This window comes from Cherax quadricarinatus, chromosome 30 (genome assembly GCF_038502225.1).
Source record: "Cherax quadricarinatus isolate ZL_2023a chromosome 30, ASM3850222v1, whole genome shotgun sequence".
Classification (NCBI taxonomy): Eukaryota; Metazoa; Arthropoda; class Malacostraca; order Decapoda; family Parastacidae; genus Cherax; species Cherax quadricarinatus.
Window position 1 is genome coordinate 33,794,697 of NC_091321.1, and position 20,318 is coordinate 33,815,014.

Below are 20,318 nucleotides of genomic sequence, written 5' to 3' on the forward strand. Positions count from 1 at the left end.
ACGTTTCGCCACACAGTGGCTTCATCAGTCCAATACAAAGAGGAAGGCGTAAGGAGAGGAGGAGTATGAGGTAATCGGTCCCTCAGCCTGGAGTCGATGTGTTCAGTACATCAATCTTGTACATTCTACAAGATTGATGGACTGAACACATAGACTCCAGGCTGAGGGACTGATTACCTCATACTCCTCCTCTCCTTACGCCTTCCTCTTTGTATTGGACTGATGAAGCCACTGTGTGGCGAAACGTTTCCTGAATAAAGATTCCCATATGCTGCATAAGTGTCTCAATCTTCATTTCGTCAATAAATATTCCTAGCAAATAAATCACAAATGGGTGGGGGATCGAACCCATGGCAGACGAGTCCTAAAATTCACAGGTTAGTGTGATAACCAGTGAGAACATGATAACCACGGTGAGGTTATCAAGTTCTCAATGCCATAGATTAGTCCCCAACCCCATCTTTGATTGTTTTTGCTGTCTTGTTATTACATGTTCGTGATTCTACCTGGAGGGTGTGAAGAGAGTCAACACCCCGCGGCCTAGTCCTTGACCAGGCGGTCTGGGGGATCAGGGCCTGATCAACCAGGCTGTTACCGCTGGCTGCACGTAGTCCAGCATAAGAACCACAGCCAGGCTGATCCAGCACCGACTAAGTATCTGTCCAGCTCCCTCTTGAAGACAGCCAGGGGTCTATTGGTAATTCCCCTAATGCCTGGTGGGAGGTTGTTGAAGAGTCTTGGGCCCCGGACACTTACTGCATTTTCCCTTAGTGTACCAATGGCACCCCTACTTTGAATTGGGAGTATGTTTCACTGCCTGCCCAATCTTTTGCTTTCGTAAGGAGTGATTTCTGTAAGCAGATTGGGGACCAGTCCCTCTAGGATTTTCCAAGTATAGATTATGATGTATCTCTCTCGCCTGCACTCCAGTGAGTACAAGTCAAGTGCTTCACAGCATTCCCAGTAACTAAGGTGTTTGACATAGCTTCATGTGCTGTAAAGGTTCTCTGTACATTCTCTAGATCTGAGATTTCACCTGCCTTCAAGGTAGCTGTTAGTGTACAGTGTTCCAGCCTAGAGACAACAAGTGATTTAAAAAGGATCATCACTGGTATGCCATACCTTGTTGTGAAACTTCTTATTATCCATCCTATCATTTTCCTCGCAGTTGTGATAGTGACGTTACTGTGATCCTTGAAGGTTAGATCCTTTAGCATTAACACTCTCAAGTCCTTCACACTACTTTTTTGTTCTATTGTGTGTTTAGAGTTTGTAGTATACTCCGTTCTAGTTATTATTTCCTCCAGTTTTTCATAACGGAGAAGTTGAAATTTGTCTTCATTGAACATCATTTTGCTTTCCATTGCCCATTTGAAAACTTGATTTATATCTGCTTGGAGAGTTACCGTGTCCTCAGTGGACGACACACTCCTGCAGATCTAGTATTGTTTGCAAAGAATGACGCTGTGTCTGATGTGAGGTCTGATATGAGGATGAGGAACAAGATGGGGGGGGGGAGGCGAGTACTATGCCTTGTGGAACAGAGCTTTTCACTGTGTCAGCCTGACTTAACTCTGTTGACCAATACTCTGTGTCCGACTGGTTAGAAAGTTGTAGATCTATCTGCCCACTTTGTCAGTTATCCCTTTAGCACGCATTTTGTGATCTATTACACCATGATCGCACATGTTAAAAGCTTTAGCAAAATCTGTGTATACTGCATCAGCATTCTGTTTGTCCTTCAGTGCATCCAAGACCATGCCATAATTCAGTAGTTGCGAGAGGCAGACTCTAAACCCTGCTGCCCTTGATTGTGTAATTTTTGGGAATCCAAATCTATTCTGCTTCTTAGAACTCTTTCAAAGATTTTTATGATGTAGGACGTTAGAGCTATCAGTTTATAATTCTTTGCTGTTACTTAGCTGCCATCATAACATAAGGCATGCGAAAGTGGATTCGTGCAGTTCTTAATGAACACAGAGTTCCACGAGTCTTGACCTGGGGGTGAGTGTTGCAAATGTGTCATGTCAACTTATCGGTATTGTATGCCATTTACAATACGATTAAAAAAAAACTCAATGCGTGCTACTGTGGCTATAAGATGTCTGGCCATCTAATGAATGACCAAGAAATTTCCTCGAGTTTAATCCTCAATGAGTTCTACTAGGAAAAAAACTGTCACACTCCCATGGCCGAAGAACACTAGAACACTATCCACGAGTCGAGGAGGAACTTCATGAAGGCATGAAGAATGTATCGTAATAACTTCCTTCATGCTTGTAGGATGTCGTGGTTTTAGAGGGGACCTCGCATGCCTTACTTTAATGTCTAATATTGTGTGTGTGTGTGTGTGTGTGTGTGTGTGTGTGTGTGTGTGTGTGTGTGTGTGTGTGTGTGTGTGTGTGTGTGTGTGTACACATATCAATTCGTTTATTAGGAATTATTCAGAACAATAGTGTCTGTGAAGGGAAAACAACTATATTTATCACTGCCTGCTGGTGGGATCGGGCAGCCTCAGTGAAAAACAGAGAACGAGTCGCATGTTGTGGCTGACATTAATCTCACCAGGAAAAAGAATTTCCTGGTTGTAGTACTAGTGATGAGCGTGTGTGGGGCGGCTGGCAGCGAGGCTCTCCAGGTTACGAGCCTCAGACTGTCCACTCCAGCCATAGCACATTAATGAATTGTTGCTTTTTGATTAATTACAAATCTTTCGTCACATAAATAAAGAGGGAGAGGGAGAGAGTGAGGGAGAGAGTGAGGGAGAGGGAGAGAGTGAGGGAGAGAGTGAGGGAGAGGGAGAGAGTGAGGGAGAGGGAGAGAGTGAGGGAGAGAGTGAGGGACAGAGATACTGACTTACTGTCTGTCTGTCAGACCTATCACTCACTGTTATGGTCACGAAGATGCTCGCGCAAGGAGCCGTGAGGGACGAATTCAGTGATTATAAGCAGAGGTTCACCGACCGGCTTGGTACAAAGGCCGTATAGTTTGACCAGACGAGGATGTCGCAGCCGCTGCATCGTCTCGGCCTCTCGGTGGAACTCCATCATGTTCATGCAGTCTGGCAAGAGTGGGCAGCAAGGTGAGCTTGCACAGTGTTAGGTTATGGTGAGTGTAAAGTTTAGGGCACTTGTAAAGAACATTTGGTTAGCTTTCTCAGAATGAGTAGCAGCTAAGATCATGGAACTGAAGAAATAGTTACTTTGGCTGAGACAATACTTATTTTAGGATTATTGAAGGAAGGAGAAACGGGGACACAACTGTAATGCTACAAATTTCCCGAGAAATAGAGAAGAGCCGACAGTAAAGTGAATTAGAAATTGCCTCCAGAGTAAACAATATTGGTACAACTTTTCGACACAACTGGCTCTATCAGAAATATAAATTACTAAAGAAAAATCAATTAAACTTAACCTAACTACACAGCCTGGATGTTCTACGTAAGATGAGACTTTCTGCGTTATCTTCTGTACTTGATCAAGCTATTTTGCAGTGAAACATTATACCAAGAAATACTCCCATGCAATCAGTACCTTACCAACCATTAATTGAAATTATAATTTTAAATAAAATAAGGTGGACACACTATAGTTACTGAACACAGACGTAAAAGGCAAAGTGGAAAATACGATAATAACGGCATTTATCAATGAGTAATGCCTCTTGGAACAATTATTTTAAAGGTTAATTGAAAGACTAGTCATTAGTCAGCAATATAAAGCTTGTATTAGATGAATTACCAGAAAGATTATTTACTTGTTTCGTTTAAGAAGTATAAGTAAGAACCCATACAGAAAATCTTATTTATGGAGGATATGTTGAGTGATAAGCTCACATATCAGATGACGGAGTTTCAAAAGTTGAACACAGGATAAGATAGCAAGTAACACTAGACAAGAGAGTCCGGTTCAGGTATTCAGTGTCACTCTTCCTTTGATCGTTTGACTCATCAGGGCTACCACGTCTTCACAATTGACGTCACACAACTATCTTAAAGCCAACACTACTGACTCCAGGCTTACACAACGGACTCCAGGTCAATACAACTGACTCCAGGCCTATACATCTTACCCTAGACCTACATATCCCACCGCTACACAAAGGACTCCAGTCATTCCCAATGAACTCTAGGAATACACACTGGACTCAATGTAACCTGCACGGAGTCCATCATTACATTCGACGTGCGTGCAATACATGTAACCACATTCCAGCATACTGTCAGTAAGCTGACACCATGGTAGCTTATTGCTGGTGTGAATGAAAGTACCAAAGTGAGGGGGGCCCAGGGTAGCCTACCATGTAATCAGGGGCCACCCTGAAGCTTCAGCTACTTGCACGCTTCCAGCTGATTAACACACATGAGAATTTTGTCCTCTGTGTGTATAAGCATCAGCCAGTGAGAATATTCATTCTTATTCTCTTACTCTCTCATTCACCTACTCATATTATGTTATCATCCAGACTTACTACGTATATCATATAAAAGTATTCGTTGTGGGAATATATGGGTACACAAAGGAAGACACCCAGTGTACAGTGTTGCTAAAACTCTTGACAGGTCTGTTGATTGTGCCTACGCTGGTATTTCCTGCGTTCGTAAAACTCCAGGCCTACATCACTGACTCCAGAACAACACGACTGATTTGAGGCCTACATAACTGACTCCAGGACTACACAACTGACTCAAGACCTACACAAATGACTTCAGCCCTACACAACTGACTGTAGGCCTAAACTGAATCTAGGCCAACATTAACTGTAAGCCTGCACAACTGACTCCAGGTCTTCACAACTTTCTCTAGAACAACACAACTTATTGTAGGCCTACACAACGGACTCCTTGCCTACACAACGGACTCCATGCCTACACAACGGACTCCATGCCTACACAACGGACTCCATGCCAACACAACGGACTCCATGCCTACACAACAGGCTCCATGCCTACACAAGGGACTCCAGGCCTACACAAGGGACTCCAGGCCTACACAAGGGACTCCAGGCCTACACAAGGGACTCCAGGCCTACACAAGGGACTCCAGGCCTACACAAGGGACTCCAGGCCTACACAAGGGACTCCAGGCCTACACAAGGGACTCCAGGCCTACACAAGGGACTCCAGGCCTACACAAGGGACTCCAGGCCTACACAAGGGACTCCAGGCCTACACAAGGGACTCCAGGCCTACACAACGGACTCCAGGCCTACACAACGGACTCCAGGCCTACACAACGGACTCCAGGCCTACACAACGGACTCCAGGATAATATAAGCGACTCTTGATCAACATGCAGTGACAGCTCTTGTACAGTAATCAGTCTGGAAAAAAGTAAACTATGATCATAATTTTAAAGTCGTGGGCGGGTAAGCCAGCGGAAGGCGTCGGCCAGATGACCAAAAACTCCAATGCTGGGTCATCTAAGACCCACGTCAGGAAACGCTTGTCCTGTTTCCTGACGAGCCTTACCTAACCTTGAAAAAGTAAGTGGAATTAGTTCATCTGTGTAAGGCCAGTTACAAACTGATATCCACTTAGTATGGTTCATACGAACGTACTGTAGCCTTCACTGTCTCTCTGGGTTGGGTTGTCACTGCCTAGACTCCAGTGACATCTTTCTACTTGTGTTCCACCTACTACCATCCATCTGTACTCCATTTTCAAGCAGCCACCTAAACACCACCCAAGTATAAACAACTAATTACCCCCCACCAGTTTATCGTCTACCACCCACGCATACAGCACCTAACATCGCCCACTCATGCACCACCTGACACGATTCACCTGTTCACCATCTACAATCACCCATCCATATAAACATTGTAATCACTCACTATTTACACGTACCAGACTCGTATTACGACAATCCATTGACACACTCTCAGTTCACGGAGTTCACTACCTTATCACAAGATAGGCACATGGCTTCTGCCGAAAAGAAGAGACCACGATGCTCCATGAACACGACGGAGGACTCAGATTTGGAAATGTGGGGCGAAATTCTAGCGAAGAAGTTGCGAGAGGAAGAGGAAGATCCTGCTCACATTTTAGCAGATCTGACAGTCCCAACCATGGAGCCAGCGACAATAGAAACAGGTGCGGAAATAAACACCGCACCCCCCGAAAACCAAGAGGGATGGAACACTGTGGACAAGAAGAAGCACCGTCCGTCCAAGGAGCAGGCAAACCAGCTCAACCGACCTGGCAAATTCAAGGTGAAGTCTTATGGGGACCACAGAACCCACTATGGGGTTGTTTCATACCTGGAATCACGACACAACCTGAAGTTCAAGATATGGTTCAACTTGAGGGGAGAACCAATATCGACTCCTCTCAACAAGGAAATGTATACCACCTTGAAGAGAGTCATGGAGACAGATCGCTCATTCACCCTGGAGGAACTGGACTCTCTGCAGAAGATCACCAAGGGTGTAGTGATGCGATACCCGCTGATGCCCATCGAGGCAGTAGCAGCTCACCCCAGTGTGGTGTCAGCTCAACGTCTCAAGGCAAAGACGGCAGGCAACGCACCAACCCGACAGGTTCTCATTCAGCATGTAGGACCACTGCCATCCCAGCTGGACCTCGGTTCTTGGGGCAGGTACGATGTGAGGACCTTCACAGCAGAACCAGTTCGCTGTTTCAAGTGTCAGCGTTATGGACACCTGGGTGCACTCTGTCCGAACAGAGTAATCTGCGGTGTCTGCAGCCAGCACCACCCTACCGAGGAATGCATCACCAAGCTGAAAAATGCATCGCCACCCACTCCACAATGCCCGAACTGCAGGCAGAAACACCATGCCTAGAATCCTTGATGCCCCGAGAGGCTCGCCAGAATTCAAGAAGTCTGGAAGACGCCAAAAACTCGGCAACAGGCTACGACGGATCATCATACGATGGGTGCAGAGAACCCTGCCATACCGCAGATCTCTCAGCAGCTAAACCAAGTCAATGCCCAGGAATTCCCAACCCTCGAAGCCTCAACCAGGCGTCAAGGTCAAGAACCTCCTGCACCCCTACCTCAACGAAGAAACAGAAACAAGAGGAACAGGAGGCGTCAACAGGGTGCATCGGGTCAATGCGATCAGCAGGCTGCACTAAACGAGCCCCCACCGGCCATAGCACGACAACGCAGGCACTCCTTACCCGGCACAGGCGCTTTGCAGACTCAACTGGCACCTCACCAGCAGATCCCGGCTACTCAACCTGGTATACAGCAACAGACCACGGTGCATACAATAAAGAAATCCAACCCTCAGCAGTCCCTACAGACCACAGCAGCCCAGATAATATCCACTGTTTCGAACCCATCTCCAAAGCAGGCCCTCACCAGGGAGGATCTCGTAGCACTCATCAAGGTGTTCACGGATCTTATTTGCAACACAATCAACTCCACGGAACAACAGAGCGCATTCCGGCAGATGGTCAGTACTCTCCTGAGAGTGTGCTTTCTGACCGAAGAGGAGACAGTGGATGTCATGAATTTGCAGGTTCTCAGAGCGGGCAGGACTCAGTCTCCAGCTCAGGAAACAACAGCGATGGAATAACCTCGGTACCAAATCACACCCTCAAGGTCCTACAATGGAACATTCAGGGCCTGAGGGGGCAAACAGCACCTCTTGCTGGAGGCAGTAATTCGGGATAGGGTTGACATCGTCTTGCTACAAGAAACTCTGACTGTCCCGACTATGTGCCCAAGACTACCCGGTTTTGCTGGGTATTTTCGGCACATGGACCCGGGCATTCACTGCAGAGGCACAGCTGTATTTGTATCCAATACGATACCTCACGAGGTTATAGCCAACCCTGTGGACTGTGGGGAGGATGTCGAGGTACAGGCCATCCTTGTGCACATACCTGGGGCGCCCATTACCATCTATAACATCTACAAGAACCCAAGACACACCCTCGACATTGCAGAGCTCCTCGCACTAGCACGCACTGAGTGTATTATTGTGGGTGGAGATTTCAACGCACATCACCCTATTCTGCACTCTCACTCAGCAACCAATGCTGCTGGCAGACATATAGCAATGCTCCTACACGATATTCCAGAGGTAAAGTTGCTAAGGAATGGAGACCCCACACACCTGTTGGGTGGCTGCCTCGACCTTACCTTCGGGTCAAGACAACTCGCAGCATGAGACACATGGGAAACTCATCCTCACCTTGTCAGTGATCACTTTGCAGTGATCACCACCTTCAACATCAACAGGCCTCCCACAGTTGTGCTGCCTCCTAGATGGGACGTAAAGAGGGCCAACTGGAAGGTGTTCCAGGATTATCTTCATAACTGGTGGTCCACATACTCTCTATCTGAAGACTGTGATACGGCTGAACAGGAGCTAATCACTGTTCTCATCCAGGCAGCAGAGTGCGCAATTCCAAAGAAGTCCGCAGGACGCACTCACAAAAGAGACTGGTGGTTCTACAACGACGAGGTGCGGGAGCAGAACCACCGCATCAACTCTTTTAGGAAGCTATACAGGCGTAACCCTACGGCAGAGAAAAGGAATACTCTGAGAGCCATTGTGCAGCATGCCCGCAGAATCTCTCTCAGAGTAAAAACTGAGAAATGGCTGGAGTGGTGCTCAACATTCGGGCATCACACCACCTTATCTGAGATATGGGGCAAGCTCAACATAGCAACTGGTAAGAGCAAGCCGAGGCCACCAGCACACCCGAACCCATCCCAGGAAGCAGAGAAACTAGTGGAGCTTTTCACTTCCAGGGGAGCCTCCACTCAGCTCCCACAGGACATCCGGAATATACAGACGGATCTTCTGCCACAGCGCCAGCTAACGATACAAGCTACATGTGAGTCGGAAGATGTGACTGATGTAGACCTCACGGACTTGGAACTCCGACGTGCCATTAAGAACACAGGTGACAATGCCCCGGGCATCGATGGTGTGACGTACTCCATGATTGCACGGGCTGGGCAGAGTGGATGGGAGGCCATACTAGACGTCATTAACAAGTCGTGGAGGGCCAGGACACTCCCAGCAGCTTGGAAGAAAGCTACAATCGTACCAATTCCAAAGCCCAAGAACCCAGGCAGTATGAGACCCATATCGCTGACCAGCTGCTTAGCCAAGACTGCTGAGAGGATGGTGTTAAACCGCCTCCTATGGAAACTTGGACCCTCTCATCATCACATATTTGGCTTCACCAAAGGAGTGGGAACAGCAGAGTGCATAACCACTCTACTAAGCCAGATTGCTGATAGCAACAAAAAACCTAGTATCGTCGTTTACCTCGACCTTGAGAAGGCATTTGAGCTAGCCAGCCCCACAGCAATTCTGGCAATACTAGCTCGGAAGGGAATCAAAGGACGCCTCCTGGCCTGGATAGAGTCCTACCTTAGGGGCAGGCAGGCCTGTGTCAGCTTTCAGGGACACTACTCTTCCTTTAAAACCCTGGAAAACGGTACGCCACAAGGAGGTGTGCTCAGTCCTACCCTGTTTAACATCCTTATGCAGGAACTTGTGAGCCTTCCCTTTCATAGTGGTACACAGCTCCTCAGCTATGCTGATGATCTTGCACTAGTAGTGAATGGGAAAGGCAATTTAGAACGACAGGCTCAGAGAGCTTTGTACCTAATTACGCAGTCTTGCAAGGAACTAGGCCTCAAGATCTCGGCCGAGAAATCTCTTGCAATGATGTTCAAGGGACCAGATCCTATGAATAGATTACGTATTCAGGATATAGAACTTGAGTGGACAGGCTCCTACCTGTACTTGGGAATCTACATTGATAAAAAGCTGACCTTTCAGAAACAGGCCGAGTATGTCAGGTCACGTGCTCTACTCAGACTCAACGCCATGAGAGCCATGACGAGGCACCGTGCAGGGGCAAGCAAAGATGTACTTCGTTTGTACTATATACAAGCTATACGCTCGCTCATTGACTACGGTGCACCGGCTTTAGCTCATCTCTTCCCGCAGAGCAGGCAAAGGGTGGAGGTCGTACAAAACCAGGCGATAAGAACTATGCTTGGTGCCCCCATCTGGACCAACACAGTATGTCTCAGATCTGAGGCCCGGCTTCCTTCCTTGGCTGACAGAGTAAGATACATAAACGCCTGCAAAGTGGCCACGATTCTGCACCGGCAGCAAGGTACCCCACTAAGGAGACGGATATTAACAACCATGTCACAAGATCCCACACTCTTCACGGACTACTCCTGGATTCGTTCGGAAGCTGCTGCCTGTACAGCTGCTCTGTGAGAAGAGTTGTGACCTTCCTGTTGCTGGGTATCATCCACCACCTCCCTGGCGCCCAGATCCAGCCGATGTTTTCATCATGCAGCTACCCATCTCTAAGTGTCTCTGCAGTCAAGACACCCTCAGCAATCATGCTGAGACAAGCATGGCACTGGCAGAGGGAGGCACATGTGCAGTGTATTTCACAGATGGTTCTGTCGACCCTGACAGGAAGAGAGCAGCAGCTGGACTGTACCACAATGGTCACACACAAGGCTGGCGACTCCCTGACCACTGCACGATCCTTCAAGCTGAGCTGGTGGCGATTAAGCAGGCATTGTCACATGCTCTACGACATCGACTCCGACCTGTCATACATTTTGATTCCACCTCTGCAATCAATGCCCTCTCCCATCCTCAACCACAGGATAATGTTCACCTCATCACATCTATCCTGAGCATAATGACAGCCTTAGAAGTTCAAGGTAACAGATCGACATTGAACTGGATCCCCAGCCATGCTGGCATCCGGGGAAATGAGGCGGCAGATGATGCAGCCGAGGCAGCAACAGACTATCCACATGTTGGGATTACTGTCCCAATCAGCCTACGACAGACCAAACTGGTGGCTGCCAGAGCCACGAAACTTATGGGGGAGGTCTTAGGTGATACCCCATCTCAACAGTGGTACCGAGCAGCGACTCAGGGAGAACCCCCTCCACATGATAGAAGCTGGTCCAGAGCGCAGTGTACCGCCATCCATCGGCTTCGTTTGGGCTTTCCCACAGCCAAGATGATGGTAGACAAGGCTGAGGAGATGTGCCAGTACTGTCAGCACGTTGTCCAGCGGCCCCTAACACACTATCTTCTAGAGTGCGAAGCTACTGAGACACTCCGCAGGCAACTAGGGGTGATATTCCCTCCCGAAGTGGACCCAGAGATGACTGCGGCCACACTAGTGTACCATGGGGTCAACGAACCAGACAAGCTGTTACCTGTAATAATGACATATCCTCCTCCTCGCTAGTGTCCATAGTTACATATGGTGTCGCTTATGAGATGCACCAGTTGAACTGACCAGAGGGGCGCTTGAGCGGCATGCGTCGCATCATTGTGGAAACCTTTCTCCCTCGGGAGCCAGAGACGGGTCATCGCAAGATTGGGACCCGTGCCAGGACTATGGTCTTGGCGAACATTATACATACATACACTATTTACATCCACCAGGCCTTTACATTCACCATCCACTTTCAGCCATCCCTAACTTGCAACCACTCACTTATAAGTACCCATCCCACTTGCAAGCACCCACCACTTACCATGCTTCATCTCTTTAACAGCGACAGGGGTGGCCTTGTTCCATAGTGCCTTGTAGACTTGTCCAAATTGACCCTCCCCCAGCACCTCTCCTGTGGGCACTAAACACGAGCGAGTGATCTCCCACTGACCTTCGCCACCAATGAGGGTCACAGGCTCACTCTGTTGAGACACAACAATACTGAAAGATTTAATATGTGTATAAGTGGTTCTCAATTGGTAATCCATGAATCACTAGCGGTTAAGAGATAAGATAGATAAGATTTTCTTCGGATTTTTAATCGCGGAGGGTTAGGCACCCAGGATAACCCAAGAAAGTCTGTGCGTCATCGAGGTCTGTCTGTCTTATTTCCATTGGGGTCCTCAGTCTTGTCCTCAGGATGCGACCCACACCAGTCGACTAACACCTAGGCACCTATTTGCTGCTAGGTGAACATGACAACAGGTGTAAGAAAACACGTCGAAATGCTTCCATCCCGCCGGGAATCGAACCCGGGCCCTCCGTGTGTAAAGCGAGAGCTTTAGCCACCAGGCCACCGGGGCAGTGAAGACCTTTCGGTTTTTGTGGTCCACAGAAACATTGCTTAGGATCACACTGCGTGAGCAGGTCCAATCGGCCGGGTGGCATTCTTATATTCATTCTTACGTACAATAATCTAGGCTGGCAGGCAGGACAACCCTGCATCTGGCATTGAACCTCAGCGTACGTAACTCTCTGAGTGGCTGCCGTGTCGTTCTTCCTGTGTTGTTGAATAGTGTCGTGTTAGTTTCCATTGTACAGCCAATCTATCTCCTCTATTGTCGTCTTCTCCAGCGCAGATTATTCTCTATTCTCATCCATGGACATTAATTCAATTTTAACATGTCAGAAAGTGATCATAACGTGAGACGAGATTCTGCCAACTGGCCATCAAAAGAGTTATGTAAATCGTTTTCAGAGAGCCGCCGCAAATCTTGCTTCACTAGTTCTTGATTACCAAAGTACTTGAGATGAGTTACGTCCGTAACAGCAAGAGATAAGAGTATCCTTGCTTTAGCCTCAACATTTTGCCTTCTACATGTCATACAAGTCATGTATCATAGGAGATTTAACTTCATAATTGACTGACCGTGCGCGTTTTTATAATTATTGGATGGAAAATGTCTAAAAACTAATATTAAAACTAAAATAAGGTTTGAGTGTCGACCATTGCCTCACAGGGAGCAACTCGTAACGAACAACTCGTCCTCTCTTGTCTTACTGGAGTGAGGTAGTTAAATTATAATTTCTATTGTTAAATGTAAGTTTTGAGAACTCGAGCATGTGTATCACATCCATTTATGTAGGTGAAGGTAGAGACAGGATGGGTTAAAAAAGCCACCTGGATAACCTTGCAACCTACATGGATTCCTTTTTAAATGTTGTCGTCTCCAGAGTTGACGTCAGTCTACCATGGTGCTGCGTGCAGTTAAAATAAATAATAATCGCCTATAATTTAGTAATTCAAAGTAGATTGTAATAATTTAAAATCATACATTACTGTCAATGGCAGCGAACGCCATGAAAAAATAAACAAATTTCGTTGCATTGCCCATTGATCTGGTATAATGGTAAAGACAGGAAGTAATAGTACTATAGGTGCAAGTTTTCGGAGGACTACGTAAAATCTGGCTGCACTTGTCAAGAAAAAGACGTTGATTATACCACAATGTGTTATGTGTTGCAAAGTAAACCATACCACGGGCGGGGATAGAACCCTCGATCAGAGAGTCATAAAACTCCAGATCGACGCGCAATCGTGTCATTACGATTTCGTGAGTCATGTTGCAAAGTCCTGGGAAGTGACTCAGTGAAGCCAGCTAAGCTGGAACTCCATCTTGGAAAGCGTCACTCCAACTTGCAAACGAAAGCTGAAGATAAAGAACAAAAAGGCACAATACCGTGACTGGTACAATACACAAATAACTGTACATAGGAGAGAGAGGAGCTTACGACGACGCTTCGGTCTGACTTGGACTAGTGTGACTTTGTAAATGAAAACTGAGACACATGTGCAACATCTGGGTATCTTTATTGTAGACGTTTCGCCATCCAGTGGCTTTATCAATACAGATTCTAGGACATAATATGAAGACAGTAGAACTATATACAAAAGATGAGGTAATCAGTCCCTCAGCCTTGGAGTTGGTGGGAAGAGCACCGTGGTCGTGAAGATTCTGGAGCTGAGGCAAAGAGGCTGGCGCTTATATACTAACGTCAGGTGGACTGGGACAGGTAGCAGACGAGGGCATAGCCACGGGTAGGCGGGAGACCCAAGTGGAAGTAGGTCATACCCAAAGGGATGGGTAAGATGTAGTAGTTGTAGTAGCCGTGAAGGTCATGTAGATGTCCCTTGAATCAAGATTCCATGATGTTGCAGTGTCTGACAAGTTGTACAAGAATGGTATGCAATACCAGTTTTCATCTTGTCGGTATTGTATACCATTCTTGTACACTTTGTAAAGGTTCAAGTCGGACCGAAACGTCGTCGTAAGCTTCTCTTATGTGCTGGTCATTTGTGTATTGAAGGATGAAGATTTTTTCGAGTGGTAGTTATCAAGTTTTAAGCATCAGAATCTCGACTCAACAGGTGCATCTGTGAAAAGTGAAGCAGTGTGGTGCGCGCTTCCTACATTGTTGCACACAAAGTATCACAGAGTCCAAGAAGCCTTATAAAACCTCATACCACAAGAGATGGTGCTGCTTGTTCTTGACGAGGAAGCAGCAAGGAAGCTGAATGATATTTTTGTGTCTATCAAAACCGCAGCGAGACGGATAAACTGAGATATCACAGAACTTTGTCATACAACTAACTGGATGAATCAACTAATGCCACTTTGTCCTCTCAGTTATTAGTGTTCTCACGATTCATGTTTTGAGGAAGACTTAGGAGAAGTTTTTTTTTCGTAAGATTCGTGACACAGCTCTTCAATAGTTACCGGGGATCCGTGATTCATTCATAGGAAAGCATTGGCATCAAAAACATTGCCGGAAGAACTGAACACCATTTTCAAGGGGCTGGAGGAAGGTGGTAAGTTACATTAAATCATCGGCTGTGCGCACCAGACTCCTCAAAAGAAGTTAGGGACCCAACTATGACCACAAGTGCAAATTTTTAGATGAATCTCCCACCATTGTGAAAGATTCAAAGCCGCCATCATAACTCAAGAAATCGCAGTAACATGATCTCAAAACCCACGGAGTTCCAGGACTGGGTTTTCAACTTTGATGTGTTGCCGTTATACTAAAGTGGTTGTCAGCTGGGAACGTACTCAACAGATTTTTTCAACTGAAAGAGAGAAGAGTTGGATACATTTCTCCTTACTCAAGGGAAAAAGGAATTCCGAAATGTGTTGACGCATCAAATCTACAACTTTGTGTATCTTTTCAATTTTGGAATATTGAAGAAACTAAATTTACAGCCGCAAGGAAAAGGTGCAAATCTGTTTTCGTGCCCAGACGTCATCAAGGCTTTTCTTGACAAATTGGAATTGTGGATCGTAAGAGTCGAACGCAATGATTTGGCTCAATTTCCAAGTGTGGATTCCATGCTATGGGAAAAAAAGAAAGCATTTGATCATTTACGCAACCTACAGGACGAATTCCAACGATACTTTTCGGTGGAGAGGTCAAGGAATGAGTTAGCTTTCATCAGGAATCCATTCAACAGATGTTAATAGTGTTCCAGAGGATCTGTAGATGGAATTCTTGGATCTGAGAAACAATCTGGCGGCTCAAGATGTGTACCAGCAGTCAGCTATGGAGAAATTTTGTGCCAGCAGTATTGGATATTATCTAAATCTGTCATAAAATGGTCAGATTTCTTTTATCATTTGCATCATTCTTTATCTTGAAACTGGATTTTCTTATTTGTTGAACCAAGAGTCCAAACAGAGTAATCGGCTTTCAGTGGAAAGCAATATTCGTTGTGCATTATCAAGTACCACTCCAAACATACATAACAGTGAACGGTACGTAAATCACAAGTACTTTAGTTTCTCAATCACCTTATCAGAGGTTATTTATGACAAATTAACATAGTGCTTATCATAAAATTACTGTCTTCAGTATGGTAATATTCCATATTAACACTTCACTTATTTCAAGTGATTCTACGTCATCTACATACTGTACATATGTCTACATACGTGAGAAGGAGAATGTGTACCTCACAAGGTGTGCTAAGTCGTACAGTACCCAGGCCGTCGTGAGTCTGGTAGTATTGTATGAGTTCACTGACGGTGTCGAACATAACCTGCTGAGAGATGTACACTCCACCCCTGGCGTTGAGGTGCATCAGGTAGTGTTTCACCGCTTTGTTGCACAACACTGCCAGATACATGTTGTTGTTAATACTACAAATAAGTTGTACACATTATACTACAAACGTATACACAATATACTACAAATGTGTTATTGACAGCATAAAGGATGATATATAAAGGAAACTTATGACTACGTTTTGATCCATTTTGGATCACTGTTATGTCACAGAGAATACCAGAAAGGTCAGGAAGAAGGAAGAAGAAGGGAGTGGTAATCTTGGTAATAGTATTACCAGTTAGTAGAAGTAGTGGTAGTTTTAGTGGAAGAAACTGTATGAGTAGTAACAAAATTTGTAATAAAAGTTGTAATGACAGCATCAGTAGTAGTAGTAGTAAAAAGTATTAGAAGAATTAATAATGGTAAACACAATAGTGGAGGTGGCTAGAAGAGCCAACAGGATTATGGTAGACTTTAACCACAAGGAAATACACCTGAAGAATCTGGAGCGTCACGGGAAACTGAAGACCTGGAGGTTTAGGAAATTGGAGTTGGTGATGGAAAACCTTATATGCCAACTTATCAGGGTACACATTCAGAGAGAGAGAGAGAGAGAGAGAGAGAGAGAGAGAGAGGATTACCCAGTAAGGCCGGACCTTGTGTACATGCACAGTGATTCTGGCACAGGGAATATTGAATGGGAGCCCCTCGGTTCTAGCAGCCACACAGTGCTGAGCTTCAAATACTGTGTGGAAGTAAACTTGGGGAGACAACACAGGAAAAATGATACAAACCTGACTTCAAAAAAAGTAAACACAAGCATGACGCAATTCCTGATTAAGGTGCAGTAGGAAAAAGATCAAAAAGGAACGACAATGACTGAAACAATGGAGAATATAACTGGAAAATACAAGGTTTCAGAGGAGAAATTCATACATAAAAGCAGAAACAATGGCAAAAACAGAATGAGTCCGTGGTTCACCCAGAGGGGCATGAGAGACAAAATGAAGTGATGTCTGAGCCAGAGTTGCTACACCACCACATTATGATGAAGAGGACATTAAGGAAAGGAGGAAAAGCTCATAAGAAATGACCAGGTAGTCTACGAGAAGCTAAGTAAAATAAACCATACCCCCGGCCGGGATTGAACCCGCGGTCATAGTCTCAAAACTCCAGCCCGTCGCGTTAGCCACTAGACCAGCTAGCCACAATAAGATTCATCCAACTAGGTATATTTCTACACCATAGGAAGGTTAGCACAGGCACCACTGTGACCACAAATGCATTTGTGGTCACAGTGGTGCCTGTGCTAACCTTCCTATGGTGTAGAAATATACCTAGTTGGATGAATCTTATTGTGGCTAGCTGGTCTAGTGGCTAACGCGACGGGCTGGAGTTTTGAGACTATGACCGCGGGTTCAATCCCGGCCGGGGGTATGGTTTGTTTGCAATCGTGTCATTACGATTTCTTGAGTCAGCTAAGTAAAATATTTAAGGAAGTATCCTTGGAGGAAATAAGAGACATTTCCAGAGAAATCGAAAACACAATGTAAACAACAGGAGAAGAGGTGAAGAAACTACTGCTAGCATCTTTGTGGGATCTGAGAGAGGAGCAGAATCACTGTGCGAACTGTTATCCACAATCTTCAGCAAGTCGGTTGATATAGTGCAACTGATGAAGGTGTTGAAAACAGAGGATGTGGTCTTGATATTAAAGAAATGGAACAGACACAGAATTGAACTACATACCAGTGTTACTGACATGTATTGAGCGTAAGTTTATGAAAAAGATTGTTAGAAAAAGAGTGGAGGAGCACAGTTTCTGAGATGGTAAATCCTGTCTCATGAACCAGGTAGTTCTATGAAAACGTGTTAGAAATGTGGTGAGAGGGAGAGAGGTGGGATGAATGGGTGGCCTGTATATTTCTGGATTGCAAGCATGTTTTTGAAACAGTCTTACTCAAGAAACTGGGACGAGAGCTAGAGGAGCAGGCAGGAATAACAGAGGATGCACTAGTGGAACAAGAAGTACTTAGCAGTAAAGCAACAAAGAGTGATTGTCCAGGAAGAGATGGGCAAGTATGAAGAATGTGGTTCTACAAGAGTTTGTACCAGGACTAGTACTAGATGTTAGGTCCGTGAATGATATATTGGAAGGCATAGAGTGGATGATGTAAAACTAAGGAGGAAAATACAGTGAGGATAGGGTCAGGCAAGACTACAAACAGACTAGGACAAGATTTATGAGTTAACCCCCGTAAATACAGTTAAAAAAATTTGGAATAAATAAATAATGCCGGAAACGGAGTTCAACCTCAGGGGACAAATAATGCAAGCCTTTGGGTGAGCCGAGTACTAAGAATATCGCCTGAGAAAGACATCACCCACATTATCTCCGCAGCAAACGTTCATCTTTCATATCTAAGATTATTTATCAGGAACTATGTTGGAGTATGTACTGCCATTATGAAACTCGCACCTGACCAAGCATGTCAAGAAGTTGGAAAAAGAGCAGAGGTCTGCAATAAGACTAGTCCCAGAGCTAAGATGGAGAAGGTAGGAGGAGAAGGTAAAGGAGCTAAATCCGATGACATGAGAGAAAAGAAGAACCAAGGATGACAGACAACGCAGATAACAATAAAATACTGACAGAAATTGGTAAGGTGGACGGGGAGAAACTAACAAGGACAAAACAAACACACACACACACACACACACACACACACACACACACACACACACACACACACACACACACACACACACACACACACACACACACAGTGACCTGCTTCAGACAATGTTATGAGAATATTCAACAAGGTCAGTAACTGACCGTCACTCCATCACCTGGCAAGACTGACATCACGGTAAGACCTTCAACACTTGACTATGTGATATCAACAGGAAAATAAATTTATAACTGGATAGAAGAGCAGTTACAATGAGGTGAGAGAGGGAAGAGCAGGAGATGGTAGTATTTACATCTGGTAACAGCTGCTTCGAAGAATAAATAAATGAGAAGTTGAGAGAGGAAGTATTAAATTTTGACAATGTTTAAAGAGAGAGATTAAGACTTGAAACAGGAGAAAAAGACAACGGTAGATGAAGAGCCAAAAAATGTATTGAAGAAATAAAAAAGCTGAAGGAGACTCTGAAATTCAAAAAAAAAAAAAAAACTTTGGAAATGTTCACAAGAACTCGTGAGAAAGAGAGGATAAGAAAAACACAAGTGAACTAGTGTCAAAGTTATTTTGAAAAAAAAAGTAGCCTCGTTTGTTGTTCACGGACGCAAGGAGACTGATGGTGGGTCAGGAAGAGAAAGATGAGAGAGGAGGAGGAGGAGGAGGAGATAACAATCACTGAATGTTCAGCAGGAGAGGAATAACAGGGAATAAATTTTCGGAAAGAAAGTCCAGTCAAAGTGATTTTATGACCAGGAGCGGCTTAACATACCATCTTGAGTGTTTACCACAGAATATTAGCAAGTGTACCTGGATCACAAAAAAAAAGAAATAGAAGGAACAGTTGAGGGAACATGGAAAAATTTAATTCAAAGATAAGAAGAGGATGCAGTGATGGAGGGCGGGATAAAGAGGGAACATCCAATCTCGAGAAATATACTGTCATGGTCAACCAGACACCAAATTGTGGAATTCGTTTTATAAAATTAGGAGGAACCACGAGCCGAGAATCTGCCTCCTTTACCACAAATAAGTACACACACAAGCTACATGGGGTGTAGACTGGAGGTTAGCTTGTAAACAGGGCATCACATCACCAGAAAGAATTAGCAGACTAACTTCCAGCGTTTTCTTACCTCACATGACACGGATATCCAGAGCGACCAGTTCAGTCAGGTCCCTCGGTCGATGGAACACAGGAGACAACCACTCGATAATGAATATATTTGCATAATACACTGTATACATTTACACTGTACATATGCACTGAAATCCAAATATTCTTCCTTGAAGCCTTTTAATCCACTTCTCCGAGGCTGTGGGTCCCACAACATTGAGCAGCAGGCAACATGCAGGACTTGCTCTTGATCATCTGATGATCATCAGTTAATTATCTTCATAATCATCATTACCCAATATCTCTATTTTTACTGGAGAGAAGAAACACCAGAGAGGAACAGCTCTCAAATCGAGAGGGAACACCACTCGCCAGAGAAGGAACATCGCTCACCAGAGAGGGAGCACCACTCACCAGAAGGAACATCGCTCACCGGAGAGGGAGCACCACTCACCAGAGAAGGAACATCGCTCACCGGAGAGGGAGCACCACTCACCAGAGAAGGAACATCGCTCACCAGAGAGGGAGCACCACTCACCAGAGAAGGAACATCGCTCACCAGAGAGGGAGCACCACTCACCAGAGAAGGAACATCGCTCACCAGAGAGGGAGCACCACTCACCAGAGAAGGAACATCGCTCACCAGAGAGGGAGCACCACTCACCAGAGAAGGAACATCGCTCACCGGAGAGGGAGCACCACTCACCAGAGA

General features: G+C 45.4%; 1 protein-coding gene across 3 annotated transcripts in view; it reads right to left on the minus strand.

Annotated features, from left to right (window-relative positions):
- Positions 1-20,318, minus strand: part of LOC128692567 (tyrosine-protein kinase FRK) — a 55,467-nt gene that overhangs the window by 23,336 nt on the left and 11,813 nt on the right. For all 3 annotated transcript variants that reach the window (XM_070090080.1, XM_070090081.1, XM_070090082.1), the window contains 3 exons: positions 15,711-15,871; positions 11,526-11,685; positions 2,888-3,061 (listed from right to left, as the gene is read on the minus strand). In XM_070090080.1, the coding sequence (XP_069946181.1) occupies positions 2,888-3,061; positions 11,526-11,685; positions 15,711-15,871 (495 nt within the window). The remainder of the gene's footprint in view (positions 1-2,887; positions 3,062-11,525; positions 11,686-15,710; positions 15,872-20,318) is intronic.